This window comes from Gopherus evgoodei, chromosome 16, assembly GCF_007399415.2.
Source record: "Gopherus evgoodei ecotype Sinaloan lineage chromosome 16, rGopEvg1_v1.p, whole genome shotgun sequence".
Lineage (NCBI taxonomy): Eukaryota > Metazoa > Chordata > Testudines > Testudinidae > Gopherus > Gopherus evgoodei.
In genome coordinates, this window is record NC_044337.1 from 25,720,882 (window position 1) to 25,737,348 (window position 16,467).

Consider the following 16,467-nt stretch of genomic DNA (forward strand, 5'->3'; position numbering starts at 1 on the left):
GAGGATATTGCTCTCCCTGTAGTTCCTTTTTCAGACATGTTAGGCATTATTTACCAGTTTTGATTTGCTGAAAGGTTTCACAAAATGTTATTTCTATGTGTATAAAGCTAATCATGTGTTTAGACAAATCTAGCCTTATTCTCCCAGTTGTGTGAATTAAAGGGCAGAAACCTCCTCCCAGTGCTATGGGCTTTGTGGATGTTTGACTCAATTTTCAAACTTTTCACCATGTGTGGAAATGTCCTGTGCAATGTATGTGCAAGTGGTGGAAATGCTTAAAACCAGTTATGAAGCTGTAGGTGCAAGGCTCTCTGGCTTTGCTTTGTGTCCTTGCTTATCAGTAAATCTGTAAGTACGGGTGTGAAGAGTCTTGTTTACTAGATCCTAAGTACAAACACAGATGTAGCTATGGGATGCCTGCAGCTAAGTCTGTAGCTTGTGATCATCCTGATCTACCTGTATCGCAATAGGCAGAGTTTGGCGATTGACTCAGTTTCCTGTAACTCAACGACTCTGGGTTGTAGAGCAAATACTGTGATCACCATGGTAGAATAAACACCCTACTGTTGTTACTACCATAAAGATGATGAATCAGAGGGCTTGTCTACATCAGAAAGTTGCAGCGCTGGTGAGGGAGTTACAGCCCTGCAACTTTGAAGGTGTACACATCTGCAGGGCACCACCAGCGCTGCAACTCCCTGTTTGCAGCGCTGGCCGTACTCCCGTTTTGTCTCGGGTGTAGAGGATCCAGCGCTGGTGATCCAGCGCTGGTAATCCAATGTAGACAGTTACCAGCGCTTTTCTTGACCTCCGTGGAAGGAGGAAGCCTCTGGTAATCAAGCTGGTTTCCTTTCCCGGTTTGCTCTCTCGGTCCCGGAGCCAGCCAGCAAACCGCAGGGAAGGAGACCTGCTTGCTCGGGGTTCCGGGACCGAGAGAGCAAACCGGGAACGCCGCGGTTTGCTCTCTCGGTCCCGGAGCCAGCCAGCAAACCGCAGGGAAGGAGACCTGCTTGCTCGGGGTTCCGGGACCGAGAGAGCAAACCGGGAAAGGAAACCAGCTTCGCCGCGGTTTGCTCTCTCGGTCCCGGAACCCCGAGCAAGCAGGTCTCCTTCCCTGCGGTTTGCTGGCTGGCTCCGGGACCGAGAGAGCAAACCGCGGCGTTCCCGGTTTGCTCTCTCGGTCCCGGAACCCCGAGCAAGCAGGTCTCCTTCCCTGCGGTTTGCTGGCTGGCTCCGGGACCGAGAGAGCAAACCGCGGCGTTCCCGGTTTGCTCTCTCGGTCCCGGAACCCCGAGCAAGCAGGTCTCCTTCCCTGCGGTTTGCTGGCTGGCTCCGGGACCGAGAGAGCAAACCGCGGCGTTCCCGGTTTGCTCTCTCGGTCCCGGAACCCCGAGCAAGCAGGTCTCCTTCCCTGCGGTTTGCTGGCTGGCTCCGGGACCGAGAGAGCAAACCGCGGGGAAGCTGGTTTCCTTTCCCGGTTTGCTCTCTCGTCCCGGAACCCCCCTTGAAGCCGCCCAACAGCGCTGCAGTGTGGCCACATCTAACACCACTTGCAGCGCTGGTTGCTGTAAGTGTGGCCACTCTGCAGCGCTGGCCCTATACAGCTGTACTAATACAGCTGTAACAACCAGCGCTGCAAATTTTAGATGTAGACATGGCAGACATTTATATTCTTCAGATAAATCAGTTTAAAAGGGCTGTGTATTTTCCCTCACTAGTATTCAGTACTGTCTTATTACACAAGCTCATTAACTTTGACTCCTTTAGTACAGGGATAAATTAGCATATTTCCGGATATTAATGGACACTCTGCCGTTGCTCCTTGCCTTTTCTCTCTCAAAATTTGTTTTATTCATTTTCATACAAAAATAAGAGAATGTATTTTCCCTTTCCTGCTATATCTAGTAATACCTGATAACGTCTCTTCTCTGATCTGTCTGTTGGAGTCTGTGCATTTTTCTAGTTAGGAGATGCACTTTAGGAGGGAGGGTTGTAAGAGAAAGTACGTGACGAGAGGAAAAAACAGAAGCTACTTTCCATACATTAAAAGTCAGACTGATAGACAAGGATTCGCAGCAGAATATAGCAGAGCCCTTTGTAAGACAACACAAGTTTCATGCTCAGATGGAGATTCTTGGGTTAAATTGTTATCTTTGAGTTCTGAACTTGGAAAAGGTATTAAAGTGGAAATTAACCTTTACACAATCCAGCTCTTGTGTCATTCAGATTTTTTTAGGGTCTGTTTAATTGTACATAGCAGCAGGGTTCTGAGTGACTGGGTCTCTAAAGAAATAAGGGGTAGGGTTAAGTCTGCAGCCCACAGCTCTCTGCTAATCCTTCTTAGTTCGCTTGAAGAAGATTAACTTTGCTTCCAGCTTGTGAAAGACTTCCTGTCCACGAAGTAGATTGTTGTGGCTTTCCTGGGGAGGTGCGGTTGCTATAGCAGGGAGTCACGCCTGGCTATTCTCTCAAATCATACTGAGAATGGGCCAAAAAAGAGCCGAAGAAGAGTCAACTGGGGATTAGAGAGTGAACAATGGAGACAGGAAGAAAGGAGTGGGAACAAATAGAATTACAGCACCAAAAATAATGCAAAGTGACAAAAAGGAGGAAATAGAAAAATAATAGCGACAGTCTGGTCTGAAAAGAGAAACTACTCCAAAGAACAATTTTATTTTCAACTGACAAAGGAAAATAACAGGGCATTTGGGAAATAAGACACAATCTTGTGTCTTAACATTATTTTGGTTCTTATTGGACAGCAAGCACATACTGCAAACATACGAAATCTACCCATCCCTGCCATGATCTGTCTGTTGCAAACTAGAACAGCGGGGTTTGGTTTTTATTTTGTTTCTAAGGCATATTGCCCGTGGAGTTCCGTCTCTGCAGATTAGATCAAGGGTAATTCTGGAATTTCCATACACAAGCATTGCTGTTTGGATCATTATTAAAAGAAAAGTGCCAGCTCTACACTCTGTTACATTTCTGGAATGATTCCCAAAGCAGAAACCGCTGCTAAGAAAATGCCATCAGTGCTCTTGTTGCTTACAGGACAAATCCTGCAGGCATGACCCCTGCAAAGCTTCCACTGAAGTTTAATGCTTTGCTTTAGCTTGGCCTTGGCAGGGACTGTGGATCCAATCCTGCAATATGCCGTGAGGCAGTGAGAGGCCGCCAGTCCTAGCACTGGTTGGGCTCAGCAGCTTTGGAGAATCACTCCCTGATTTCACCCCTCTAGGATTTTCCCTAGATGATACTTTCTTCTTCTAAAAACCTTTCCCATACAAATCAAATGGGAAAAAGTTGCACAAAGATTTGAATTTTTCCAAGTGAGTGAAGAGAAGCAGAAGGTCTCAGTCAAGTTAAAGAGCTTGCCAAACAACAACAAATTAAGAAAAGTTTCTTAAAATAATAATAAAAAAAGTCAACTCTGCTTCTAACAGCAAATCTCTTTGAATGCCTGTCCGGCACCCTACTGTTTTATATATAGGAAATGCAAAGCGATATAGCAGATGAAACATTTTGTTTATAAAGTATCTGTGGTTTGTTTTATTTCATGTTTTTGCAATATAGATAACAGATTACACCATGGAGCTTTCACTGCCTTGTGCAATAATGTTATTACAAAGCCTTTGTAGGGGTATTAATAATAGATTGTGTTGATGAGTTTGGAGAAGCTGGCAATAGACCCCCCACTGCAAAGACATTAACACCACAGGACTAAGGTATCTTTTCCTTGCAAATCAGTTGCTAAATTGGCTATGCTGATGGTTCGGGCACAAGCTCTTGTACAGCATCCCTGCAGCAGTCTCAGGAAGTTATTTTGTTTTATACTGGCTTATACCATTTTTTCTTTTTAATGTTTATAGTTGAGAGGAAAGGACCTGTATAAATTCTTTCCTTAAGTCATTCTTGCCAGCCAAGAAATAATTTATCATTTAAATCTAAATTGCATTGATGGGTGATTTTTTTTTCTTTACAAGTGAAGGCCAAAGCACTGAATCATGAACATATATTTCCTCTGCTTCTCTTTCTTACCATGGGATCTAGGGCCCTTTTGGTGAATTTCCATATAAAAGTGATATGAGCAAAGAAATTTGCCATGGTGTTAGCAATGGAAATTCATAGGAAATTGTAATTTCGGAATGCCATGTAGTGTATTAGAGTGATAAGCCTTCTAGTCAGACTCATTAATATTTAATGCTTTTGAGGCAAAACAAGCCTTACGTGAAAAAACTGGCTTGTGATGTAGTGCACCAAATTCTGCTCAGGGTGTTAGCCATGTAACCCACTTGAAATCAGTGGCATTGCATAGGAGGAAAGGGAGAGTGACTTTAGCTCAGTATACATCAAAAGTTGAGTGCAAGTCCAAAGAAGGAAAAATGGAATAAATAGTGTTTTGGGGGGTGGAGTTAAATCCTCCTTACTCTGCAGAGTTCCTGCAGAAATGCAGACTGCCCATTGTGCACTATGCTTTCATGGCACGTTGATCTGTTCTGGAGTAATGCAAAAGGGATAACTCCACATGTCTGTGTCTCAAGTATTTTTTTGAATCCATGGATGAAATAATGCTATTTCAGAAAGATTTATACTGCCTGAAAGTATAGTTCTAACAAAACCATCACATCTTGTTAATCCATTAAGCTTTTTAATTGCAGCCATGACTTTATGAATTCAATTGGTGCTCTTAACTTTTATAACACTTTCCACGCTCCTGAACAGATTAGGAGAAAATTGCAGCCATAATCTGTACAGTGCAATTGCCATGCTATAAAGAGGAATGGGAGTAGCTTGGAAGAGCAATTGGATTCCCAAAGGTGGAGCACAGTGGAGCAATATCAGTGACTTTGTAAATGAAAAATTGTTTTAATTCCATTCTAGCAGCAATAATTTGATTGTTCATAAATTCTTCCATCAAGTGTTGTAAGGAAAAGATGTCATAAAATAAAACTGTGTGACAGTGATAGAAGACAGCAGAACAAAGTGGTCAATTAGGGTGTGAAAATTTAAAAAATCCATTTGCCATGAAGCAAGTATCAGAGGGTAGCCGTGTTAGTCTGGATCTGTAAAAGCAGCAAAGAATCCTGTGGCACCTTATAGACTATGCATGCATCTGAGGAAGTGGGTATTCACCCACGAAAGCTCATGCTCCAAAACGTCTGTTAGTCTATAAGGTGCCACAGGATTCTTTGCTGCTTTTACTTGAAGCAAGACGCTCCAAAGCACTTTACATTTCCCTGGTACTGTAGAGCTGTGGAAAATAAAATTAACTAAAAAGTTATATCGGTGATTCAGCATGTGAATCCTGTGGAAATCACTGAAACTATTTACAGGCTTAAAATTATGCATGTGCATAAGTACTTTGCTAGTGATGCAAGTCAGTTTCCATATATCATAAGATCCCATGTTCTGAGAGAGTATCTGTATTTGGGGAGCGGAGTCATTGGGTGAAATCATGGCTCCACTAAAGTCAATGGTGAACAAAACTCCCATTTACTTCACTGGAGCCAGGATTTCACCCACCATGTGACATCATGCTACCTTTTATTATTATTTTATATAGCCTTTTCCATTAGGTGGCATTACCAAGCAAATAATAAGGACCTTAGACAACACAAATAAGATAATCACTGAAGTGTTGGTGAGAAAAAGAACACCAGATTACTGTTAAGATGTGCTACAAATAATTACTCAGATTTACACTTCAAATACATACTGAAATATAGAATCATAGAACTGGACGGGACTTTGAGAGGTCTCTAGTCCAGTCTCCTGCACTTGTGCCAGGACTAACTATCTAGACCATCCCTGACAGGTGTTTGTCTAACCTGCTCTTAAAAATCTCCAATGATGGAGATTCCACAACCTCTCTGGGCAATTTATTCCAGTGCTTAACCACCTTGACAGGAAGTTTTTCCTAATGTTCAGCCTAAACCTCCCTTGCTGCAATTTAAGCGCATTGCTTCTTGTCCTGTCCTCAGAGGTTAAGAAAAACAATTTTTCTTCCTCCTCCTTTTAATAGCCTTTTAGATCCTTGAAAACTGTTATCATGTTCCCTCTCAGTCTTCTCTTTTCCAGACAAAACAAACCCAAATTTTTCAATCTTCCCTCATAGGTCATGTTTTCTAGACCTTTAATCATTTTTGTTCCTCTTCTCTGGACTCTCCTCAATTTGTCCACATCTTTCCTGAATTGTGATGCCCAGAACTGGACACAATACTCCAGCTGAGGCCTACTCAGTGCGGAGTAGAGCAGAAGAATTACTTCTCATGTCTTGCTTTACAACACTCCTGCTAATACATCCCAGAATTATGTTCACTTCTTTTGCAACAGCGTTACACTGTTGACTCATATTTCGCTTGTGATCCACTATGACCCCCAAATCCCTTTCTGCATTACTCCTTCCTAGGCAGTCATTTCCCAATTTGTATGTGTGTAACTGATTTTTCCTTCCTAAATGGAGTAATTTGCATTTGTCCTTTTCGAATTTCATCCTATTTACTTTAGACCATTTCTCCAGTTTCTCCAGATTATTTTGAATTTTAATCCTATCCTCCAAAGCACTTGCAACCCCTCCCAGCTTGGTATCATCTGCAAACTTTGTAAGTGTACTCTCTGTGCCATTATCTAAATCATTGATGAAGATATTGAACAGAACCGAACTCAGAACTGATTCCTGTGGGATCCTACTCATTATGACCTTCCAGCATGATGGTGAACCATTGATGATTGCTCTCTGGGAACAGATTACCAACCAGTTTTGCATCCACTTTATACTAGCTCCGTCTAGGTTGCATTTTCCTAGTTTATTTATAAGAAGGTCATGTGGGATAGTATCAAAAACTTTACTAAAATCAAGATATACCACATCTACTGCTTCCGCCTATCCACAAGGCTTGTTACCCTGTCAAAGAAAGCTATCAGGTTGGTTTGACATGATTTGTTGTTAACAAATCCATGCTGACTGTTACTTATCGCCTTATCTGCTAGGTGTTTGCAAACTGATTGCTTAATTATTTGCTCCATTATCTTTCCGGGTACAGAAGTTAAGCTGACTGGTCTGTAATTCCAAGAGTTGTCCTTATTTCCCTTTTTATAGATGGGCACTATATTTGCCTTTTTCCAGTTTTCTGGAATCTCTCCCATCTTCCATGACTTTTCAAAGATAATCGCTAATGGCTCAGATATCTCCTCAATCGGCCCCTTGAGTATTCTAGGATGCTTTTCATCAGGCCCTGGTGACTTGAAAACATCTTATTTGTCCAAGTAATTTTTAACTTTTTCTTTCCCTATTTTAGCCTCTTCTGATCCCGCCTCATTGTCACTGGCATTCACTACGTTAGACGTCCAATCGCCACCAACCTTCTTGGTGAAAACCGAAACAAAGAAGTCATTAAGCACCTCTGCCATTTCCATGTTTTCTGTTATTATTCCCTCCCTTGCCCCCATTGAATAACAGCCCTACCTTGTCCTTGGTCTTCCTCTTGCTTCTAATGTATTTGTAGAATGTTTTCTTGTTATCCTTTATGTCCCTACCTAGTTTGATCTCGTTTTGTGTCTTGGCCTTTCTAATTTTGTCCCCACATATTTGTGTTGTTTATATTCATCCTTTGTAATCTGACCTAGTTTCCACTTTTTGTAGGACTCTTTTTAGAGTTTCAGATCATTGAAGAGCTCCTGGGTAAGCCAGGGTGGTCTCTTGCCATACTTCCCATCTTTCCTATGCAGTGGGATAGTTTCCTCTTGTGCCTTTAATAATGTCTCTTTGAAAAACTGCTAACTGTCTTCTATTGTTTTTTCCATTAGACTTGCTTCCCATGGGATCTTACCTACTAACTCCCTGAGTTTGCTAAAGTCTGCCTTCTTGAAACCCAATGCCTTTATTTTGCTGTTCTCCCTCCTACCATTCCTTAGAATCATGATCACTTTCACCCAAGCTGCCTTCCACTTTCAAATTCTCAACCAGTTCATAGCTTTTAATGTTAGTGTTCAGATCGTATAAATCTTTTACCTACAGTGATAACTAAGGGGTGGGTTAGCAAATGCTCTTTTCAATTTTTGCTATATAGAAAGATGAATTTTTGTTAGCCTCTTTCAGAAAGGTTACTTTTTTGAAAACTTTTAACTTTTAGGCAGACTTTATTGGTTCTTCAAGAAAGTGAAATGGCTTAGTTTTACTAAAACTTCAGCTATGAAATTGCCTTCAGCAAAATAAGTAATTTTTTTTCCTGAGGGGAAATCTGAAATGTTCCAATATTTCTTAAAATGAATTGTTAATTTTTTCCCCAAGCCATAAACTGTAGCATTTCAGTTTTGCTTTGGCACAATGGGGATATTTTGAATATTTGAATTTAATGTAACCAAGCAACAGTCTTTCCTTTTCTATATGCAGCCATAATCCAAAGGACATGACTTTTTTTTGAAGTTCTGCTGAACCATATGTGGTGTTTCCGCCATTCTAAGCTGCATATAGTGTACGGCTGAAGTCTGAGTAATAGAGCTATATTATGAAATATCATTAGAGATTTAGTTTCTCTCTTAATAAAATTCAGCTCTTGTGAAAAGCTTATCCTACTTCAGTTCTGACATTTTGTACCATATAATATGAATACCAAGTACATGCTTGGTTGGCATGGATGTATGTATACCCATGATTTCAATGACATACAGAAATCATTATCGATATACTAAAGTGGCAGAGTTAAAGGTTATTTACAATATTTACGAAAACCAGTGACAATAATCTTTGCATAATTATTACATAAACAAAAGTTTAGATATCTGTTACATTTTTTTCTAACAGAGAATGTCAGAACTACACAGAAAGGAAAATGATTTAAAGTCCCTGATGGTCAGACAGCAGCATCTATCATCTAGCGTACATCAAATATCTTAATACCGTCCTATTTATTGCTCCACTGGATAGGTCCTGTAAATAAACAATTGACTGATAGTCTATTTTAATAACTCGATCCTATTTAAAAAACCTCTTGAACCACACTTAATTTGAACAGCAAATTTTACACTGCACATTGAGATCTCTCAGCTCATAATACATTAGTTATAATAAAACTATTAAACCCTATTTGCCCACAAACAGAAGGAAATTAAGGGCTCCGGTGAAGCAACAGAAAGGTAAAGGGCAGGTTGTTAGGACGTTATAAGAGTAAACAGCAGAACAGTGATTCTCAGGAGCCGAGCAGGGTCAAATTTAAAGCAAGATAACTACGCTGGAGATAATAAATCAGTTGTACGTATTAAACACCAGATGGTTCTGCCCATGCAGGAAAGCACAATGGATCCTGTAACTGTGGCTGTGTTTGTAAGGATTACTGAATCAGCCTGACTTCACAGGGATATCCTAACATATAAAATCTTAATGGCCATTTCCGCTGGTGAACATTTTCATCTACTTTTAAAGATAGGACCACATTTCTCAGACATTTCTTTGTCCCCAGAATTTATATTCCATTAATTTGATAAGTGCAGCCATTTTCAAACACAGAGTGTATTTTGCTTTCTAATACTGTAAGGTTTCACAGCGATTATTACCAATACTCAAATGAACAAAACAATCTAATGTTCCAAGCTTGAGGTCAGCTAAATCCTCTAAGTGTTTCAGGCATAGATGAAAACACACTTACAAAAAACCCAAAACTACTGAGTTGTCTTTCCAAATTGTCCAGGCAACAGAACTTATTTATAAAACTCTTGCAATCATTGATTCAAAACAAGGTTTTCTTGTTCTGCTTGTCTCTTTTGTCTTCTTTGAACAATTTTCTTTGGAATGTTTTCGTTGTGCTTAGGAGTCAGAGATTTCCTGGGGCTTCCAATAAAGGCATTTGGTTCCCACTCTCTGCATACTTTAACAAGTCCAAGGATTTTGAGGTTTGATGTTAACTTGAGAGAGCTGGAGATAATCAGCAATGGGGGTAAAAAGTCAGTTATGCAAATTATTTGTAAAATGTATGGCAAGGCAAAGGAACCATTTCTCCAAATGTGGTTAGTGTGGGGCATAGTCTTTGTCTCAGCTCAGAACATCCACATGTCGCTCTTCAAATTTATTGCTTTGATTGAAACCTGTATAGGGTGATCTGTAAAGTATTCCTGCTATCCTAGGCTTCTCAACAGGTTTATTGCCATTCATTTATAAAACGAGCAGCCTAATGAGCAGTGTTTTAGATCAGAGATATCAAAGTCTGGTCATTTGTCAAGATTAGTTTCCTGTTGTGAGACTGCCTTGTACAAAATACGTACATAACCCTGGGTTACTCTCTGGGAGTTGAAAAACCTATAAGCACTGTATCAGATAAACTTAATGAAATTTTAATAATCCCAGAATTAAATGTGATTCACTGCAATTTGTGTGTATAGATTGCTATACAGCCTCACAGGTTGAGACTGCCTGAGCGTGGGTGATGGCATTTTTATATTTCCAAGGGTAAATGTAAGGGAAGGTGTGACGTCCACACAGTAATGTGAAACAGAAATACAAACCTCATGTAATTGGTAAATTGAATGAATTAGTATTATATTAATCTGTCTGTGACTCATTACACTGAAAAGACCACCAGTGACAATGTTACTACAGAAACACTGCCTCTCTGGGTACAGCAAGTTACCTGTAAATAACATTGACTGTTTTACATTTACATTATAAAGCGCTCTGCACCCTGAAGAATATCAAACCACTTCACAAGGAAACACAGAAGGTGGCATTCAGGCGAACAATGCAGTGCAAGTGCAACGGCGGGGAAGGGAAACTCGATTATTTCCATGTACACATTTAGAAAGAATGAATGTTATTTTATACATGTTCTTATTTTACAGTTCACAAACTACAGAGCAAAGGAGCTCTGGAACCTAAGTGTCTTATTGAGATGCTTTTTTGTACATCAAGTTACATTATTGTTTCTGTTTCCACTGGGTGGTGGTAGATTTCATGTCTTTCTAGTGAGTCGATTTCCCATTGGGAGAGAAATTAGTGGCACAGACTTGGAGTATTATCTAGTGTGATTTATTTGTTTACAAAACATGGACCAGTCCTGCTAGCCTGGAACACAAAAGGCCAAAACTACACACCAACTTTTCCAATGGCAAAAGCACAGCTAAGAGCCACCAGCTCAACCCCTGTCAGCAAAGAAAGCTCCTGTCTCTGTCCCACTGGGCTCAATCCCTGTGCCTTTAGCACATGCAGTCACTTCCCCTTTTCCTGCTTGTGTCCAGCACTTCTCACCTGGAATCCCCTTAGCCCAGCATTACCATCTTAGCCTTTTGTCACAGGGAGCTCAGGGACTATTCTGCAAAACGGAGAGGTTTGGCTCAGAGAGGTTTGACTCGATTCAGTGTCTGCTGTAGCCAGCTCCTCTGCTAGTCTCCATCCAGACAAGAAGAGCGTTCCTGTCCCCTCAGAGACTGTCTGGGTGCAGTTGTTGTGACCTGCCTTCATGGGATCCCTTGGGCCAGGCCCTTTGTGTTTATACTGAAACTGTCCATAGAAAGGGTTAGAATGCATCAATAATTCAGAACGTGTTTAATTAACATCACAGCCGTCTCACGGAGTTTCATTCTGTATTATTATAGTTGCAGCAGCAGCAGGGAGACTTTTTTAAGGATCCTCCTCCCTGGAGTAACAGGAGTGTGGCCACTGTCTAAAGTACCTTTTAAAGATCATTTTAAACAACAGCGTTGATTTGAAATGCAAATGAAGTCAGGAAGGTTGAGAGTGCAGAGGCTGCAATTTCCCCTTTGAGAAGCTGTTCTATCTAGAGCCTGTCAGAAGCTGTTCCCACCTCTTGGGCTGCTCCCATGCCTCCTTATATCCATCCACAGAGTTTTACTGAAGCGAACACAGGTTCACTGTCACAGTGGTATGAATGAACAGATGCCAGTGAGAGGAGTCAGATGCCTTCACCCCAGACTTGCTAATCTTCAGCTTTTTAAAGCTTGTTCCATCACAACAACTCTTCAGACAAAAGTTACAAGCTTAATTAAACTGAGCCAATCAGATTTAAACAGTTAAATAAAAGTGACTTTTTAAAGCGGTTACAGCTGTTTTCTCCTTGTTTAGTCTTTTAATTAAGGCTGTCAAGCAATTAAACAAATTAATCACGATTAATCGCACTGTTAATAATAGAATACCATTTATTTAAATATTTTTGGATGTTTTATACATTTTCAAATATATTGATTTCAGTTACAACACAGAATACAAAGTGTACAGTGCTCACTTTATATTTATTTTTTATTACAAATATTTGCACAGTAAAAACCTAAAGAAATTGTATTTTTCAATTCACCTAATACAAGTACTGTAGTGCAGTCTCTTTGTCATGAAAGTTGAACTTACAAACGTAGAATTATGTACAAGAAAGCCCTGCATTCAAAAATAAAATACACCTCTACCCCGCTATAACATGACCCTATATAACACGGGTTTGCATATAGCACGGTAGCAGCGGGGCTTCAGCGGCACTTTAAAGGGTCTGAGGCTCCAGCTGCTGCGGGGAGCCCCGGGCCCTTTAAATCCCGCAGGAGCCCTGCTGCCACTACCCCGGGGCTATGGCAGTGGGGCTCACCAGTGATTTAAATGGCCCAGGTTCCCCACAGCAGCCAGAGCCCGGAGCTTTTTAAATCACTGCCGGAGCCCTGCCGCTGCTACCCCGGGGCTGCAGCAGCGGGGCTCGGCCAGCGATTTAAAGGGCCTGGGGCTCCGACTGCTGCGGGGAGCCCCAGGCCCTTTAAATCACCGCTAGGGCTGTACCGCCCCTACCCCGGGGCTGTGGCAGCACAGGGCTCCACCGGTGATTTAAAGGTTCTGGGGCTCCCCACAGTGGTTGGAGCCCAGAGCTCTTTAAATCACCTCTGGAGCCCTGCCACCCCTACCCCCAATATAACAGGGTTTCAGCTGTAACACAGTAGGGACTTTTGGCTCCCCACAACCACGTTATAGCAGGGTAGAGGTGTAATGTAAAATTTTAGAGCCTGCAAGTCCTCTCAGTCCTACTTCTTGTTCAGCCAGTCGCTCAGACAAACAAGTTTGGTTCCAATTTTCAGGAGATAATGCTGCCTGCTTCTTGTTTATAGTGTGACCTGAAAGTGAGAACAGGTGTTCTCATGGCACTGTTGTAGCCGGTGTTGCAAAATATTTATGTGCCAGATGCGCTAAAGATTCATATATCCCTTCATGCTTCAACCACCATTCCAGGGGACATGCATCCATGCTGATGATAGGTTCTGCTCGATAACGATCCAAACCAGAATGGGCCGACACGTGTTCATTTTCATCATCTGAGTCAGATGCCACCAGCTGAAGGTTGATTTTCTCTTTTGGTGGTTCAGGTTCTGTAGTTTCTGCATTGGATGCTACTTTAAGACTTCTGAAAGCACGCTCCACACCTCATCCCTCTCAGATTTTGGAAGGCACTTCAGATTCTTAAACCTCAAGTCAAGTGCTATGGCTGTCTTTAGAAATCTCACATTGATATCTTCTTTGCATTTTGTCAAATCGGCTGTTAAAGTGTTCTTAAAAAGAACATCTGATGGCTCATCATCCAAGTCTGCTATTAACATGAAATATATGGCAGAATGTGGTAAAACAGAACAGGAGACATACAATTCTCCCCCAAGGAGTTCAGTCACAAATTTAATTAACACTTAATTTTTTTAAAAAGCATCATCAGCATGGAAGCATGTCCTCTGGAATGGTGGCCGAAGCATAAAGGGGCATACGAATGTTTAGCATATCTGGCACGTAAATACCTTGCAACACCAACTATGAAAGTGCTATGTGAACGCCTGTTCTCACTTTCAGGTGATGTAATTAGCAAGCAGGCAGCAGTATCTCCCATAAATGTACACAGACTTGTTTGTCTGAGCAATTGGTGAAACAAGAAGTAGGACTGAGTGGACTTGCAGGCTCTAAAGTTTTACACTGTTTTGTCTATGAGTGCAGTTATGTAACAAAAAAAATCTACATTTGTAAGTTACACTAATTACAATAATAAAGAGATTGCACTAAAGTACTTGTATGAGATGAAAAATGCTATTTCTTTTGTTTATCATTTTTACAGTGCACATATTTGTAATTAAGAATAATAATATAGAGTGAGCACTGTACACTTTGTTCTGTGTTGTAACTGAAAACAATATATTTAAAAATGTAGAAAAACATCCAAAAATATTTAATAAATTTCAACTGGTATTCTATTGTTTAACAGTGCAATTAATCACTATTAATTTTTTTGAGTTAATCGCGATTAACTGACAGCCCTACTTTTAATCCTTTTAGCTACCTTATTACACATGTGCACCAAATATTTCCCTTTTAGGGACTGACCAGCGAATACCTTTTTATAATTTTGTTAAGTTGACCAATACAAATTTATGGTCAGATTTTCTCCCTCTGTTAATAATTTGCATCTACCAGCAAAAATAGCGGTAGGAAAATCCAATGTAATGTAGGAAATGAAATGGCCTTATTTTCTGGAGATGTCCCAGAGTCTCCTGGGGCATCAGATTTCATTTAATAGGCTTGGTTCATTATGTATCCAATGAGGAGCTTGTTGGCTGGTTTGTGAGGCATGAACAATATACAGGCACGTTAAAATTCTCTCCCACCTTGTCCGTACGCTCAGCCCACCTTTTCAGTAAAGAACTGGTAGTTGCCATTTTGCTGTATTTCTTCAGCTGAAACAAAATGAAGGCCTATGAGGCACATATCTAGCAGCCACGATAGGGCATACACCCTAAAATGGAGTCCATTTGCCTGTTAATCGAAAGGTGGTCATTTTGAAAAACAGACAGAAAAAATCCTCAGGACATATTTTTCTTTTCCCTGTAAGTAGAGCAGAGCATGTCTACTATACAAATACCCATGTGCTGCTCGTTGCCTTGGAAACATGTATATATTACAAGACTTTACCTTGCATTTCTATGTACACCTCTACCCCGATATAACGCGACCCAATATAACACGCGGTAAAGCAGTGCTGGGGGGGGGGTGCCGCGCACTCAGTCGGATCAAAGCAAGTTCAAGATAATGCGGTTTCACCTATAATGTGGTAAGATTTTTTAGCTCCTGCGGACAGCGTTATATCAGGGTAGAGGTGTATTGCCATGAAAAGATGCTAAAATCTAGGATCACCAAGCACACTATATGCTACAGGAAATTAATTAATCACTCACCTTTACTTGGAACGGTGCCTTTCCTGCAAGCTCACTGGGGGAGCTTCCCAACTGCCATTAGAGAATCAAAATAAAACTAATGAAATGATTCAAGCGTCACCTTCAAAACGAACAATTGCTGCGAGTGGGGGAGTTCTGAGAGTTTCATGAGCTGTAGTGAGTGTTCTGGAGTCTGTGATTATAGCAATGGTTTAGCGGGTCATATGCTGTGTACCTCTGGAGGAGCCAGAGGGGGTTTCACATCCTTCCAAAAGGTAAACTACCTCCTCTGAAACAGGTTAGTCTGGAAATGACTCAACAGCCCAAGGGACCCTCGTGTTCTTCCACATATCTTGCCCAGACAATAGTGCCCCTCCTCCCACACACTAAGGATCCCTTTCCTGTTTGTAGGCTCATATGTTATCCTCCACAGCAATAATTATACTAGGACAGTATAGTTACAAAATCACTACTGGGTTAGGTATCAGAAAATTAGTTTTGATAGCCTAAGGTTTGACTCAAATCTTTCTCCAAAAGTTGAACTGAACTGAATTTGTTTAGAGCTTTCAGAGAAATTAAGTAAGTTTGTTCCCTTTTTCTCTTGTGCCTCTGGAATTCTTGGTTTCATCCCCTAATGGAGGAACAATAACATATTGAGACAGAGGCTGCTCTTGTGGCATTTCCAACCTGACCAAACCAAAGGTGCCTGGAACTCTCATGAGGAAACTAGAGCTCAGGAGACTTCTAGACCAAAGGGTTCAGAATTCAAATAAGTTGGGTCCCCCTGGAGGTACTAAAGTTCACTGGTCGCTAATGTGCTAAGCCATGTGGCAGGCTGATCTGCAGTTCAATTAAAATCTGAACCTATTTTTCATGTTGAAAATAAATATGGTACATGTTCTGACATTTCCCCTTCCTCTCTTTCCTTCTCACAGGCTATTTGCTGCTAAGTGCAGCGGCTGCATGGAAAAGATCGCCCCAACAGAATTTGTGATGAGAGCCCTGGAATGTGTTTACCACTTAAGCTGCTTCAGTTGCTGCGTCTGTGAGCGACAGCTGAGGAAAGGAGATGAATTTGTTCTGAAGGAAGGACAATTGCTCTGCAAAAGTGACTATGAAAAAGAGAAAGATTTGCTGAGCTCAGTGAGCCCCGATGACTCAGACTCAGGTGAGCTCTTCTTGCACCTGTTCCAATTGATGGTTATGAACGGGCAAAGTGGGATGGAAAAGTCAGAGCCATCCTGATCCATAGACTCATAGGCAGTGGAAGAAGCGGTCACAGGGGCCAGTCATTCAATC

At 41.2% G+C, this 16,467-nt stretch overlaps 1 protein-coding gene across 1 annotated transcript in view; it reads left to right on the forward strand.

The window, feature by feature from the left end:
• The window catches only part of LMX1B (LIM homeobox transcription factor 1 beta), a 127,094-nt gene that overhangs the window by 96,829 nt on the left and 13,798 nt on the right, over window positions 1–16,467 (forward strand). The window contains exon 3 of the mRNA XM_030535574.1: window positions 16,104–16,336. Within this exon, the coding sequence (XP_030391434.1) occupies window positions 16,104–16,336 (233 nt within the window). The remainder of the gene's footprint in view (window positions 1–16,103; window positions 16,337–16,467) is intronic.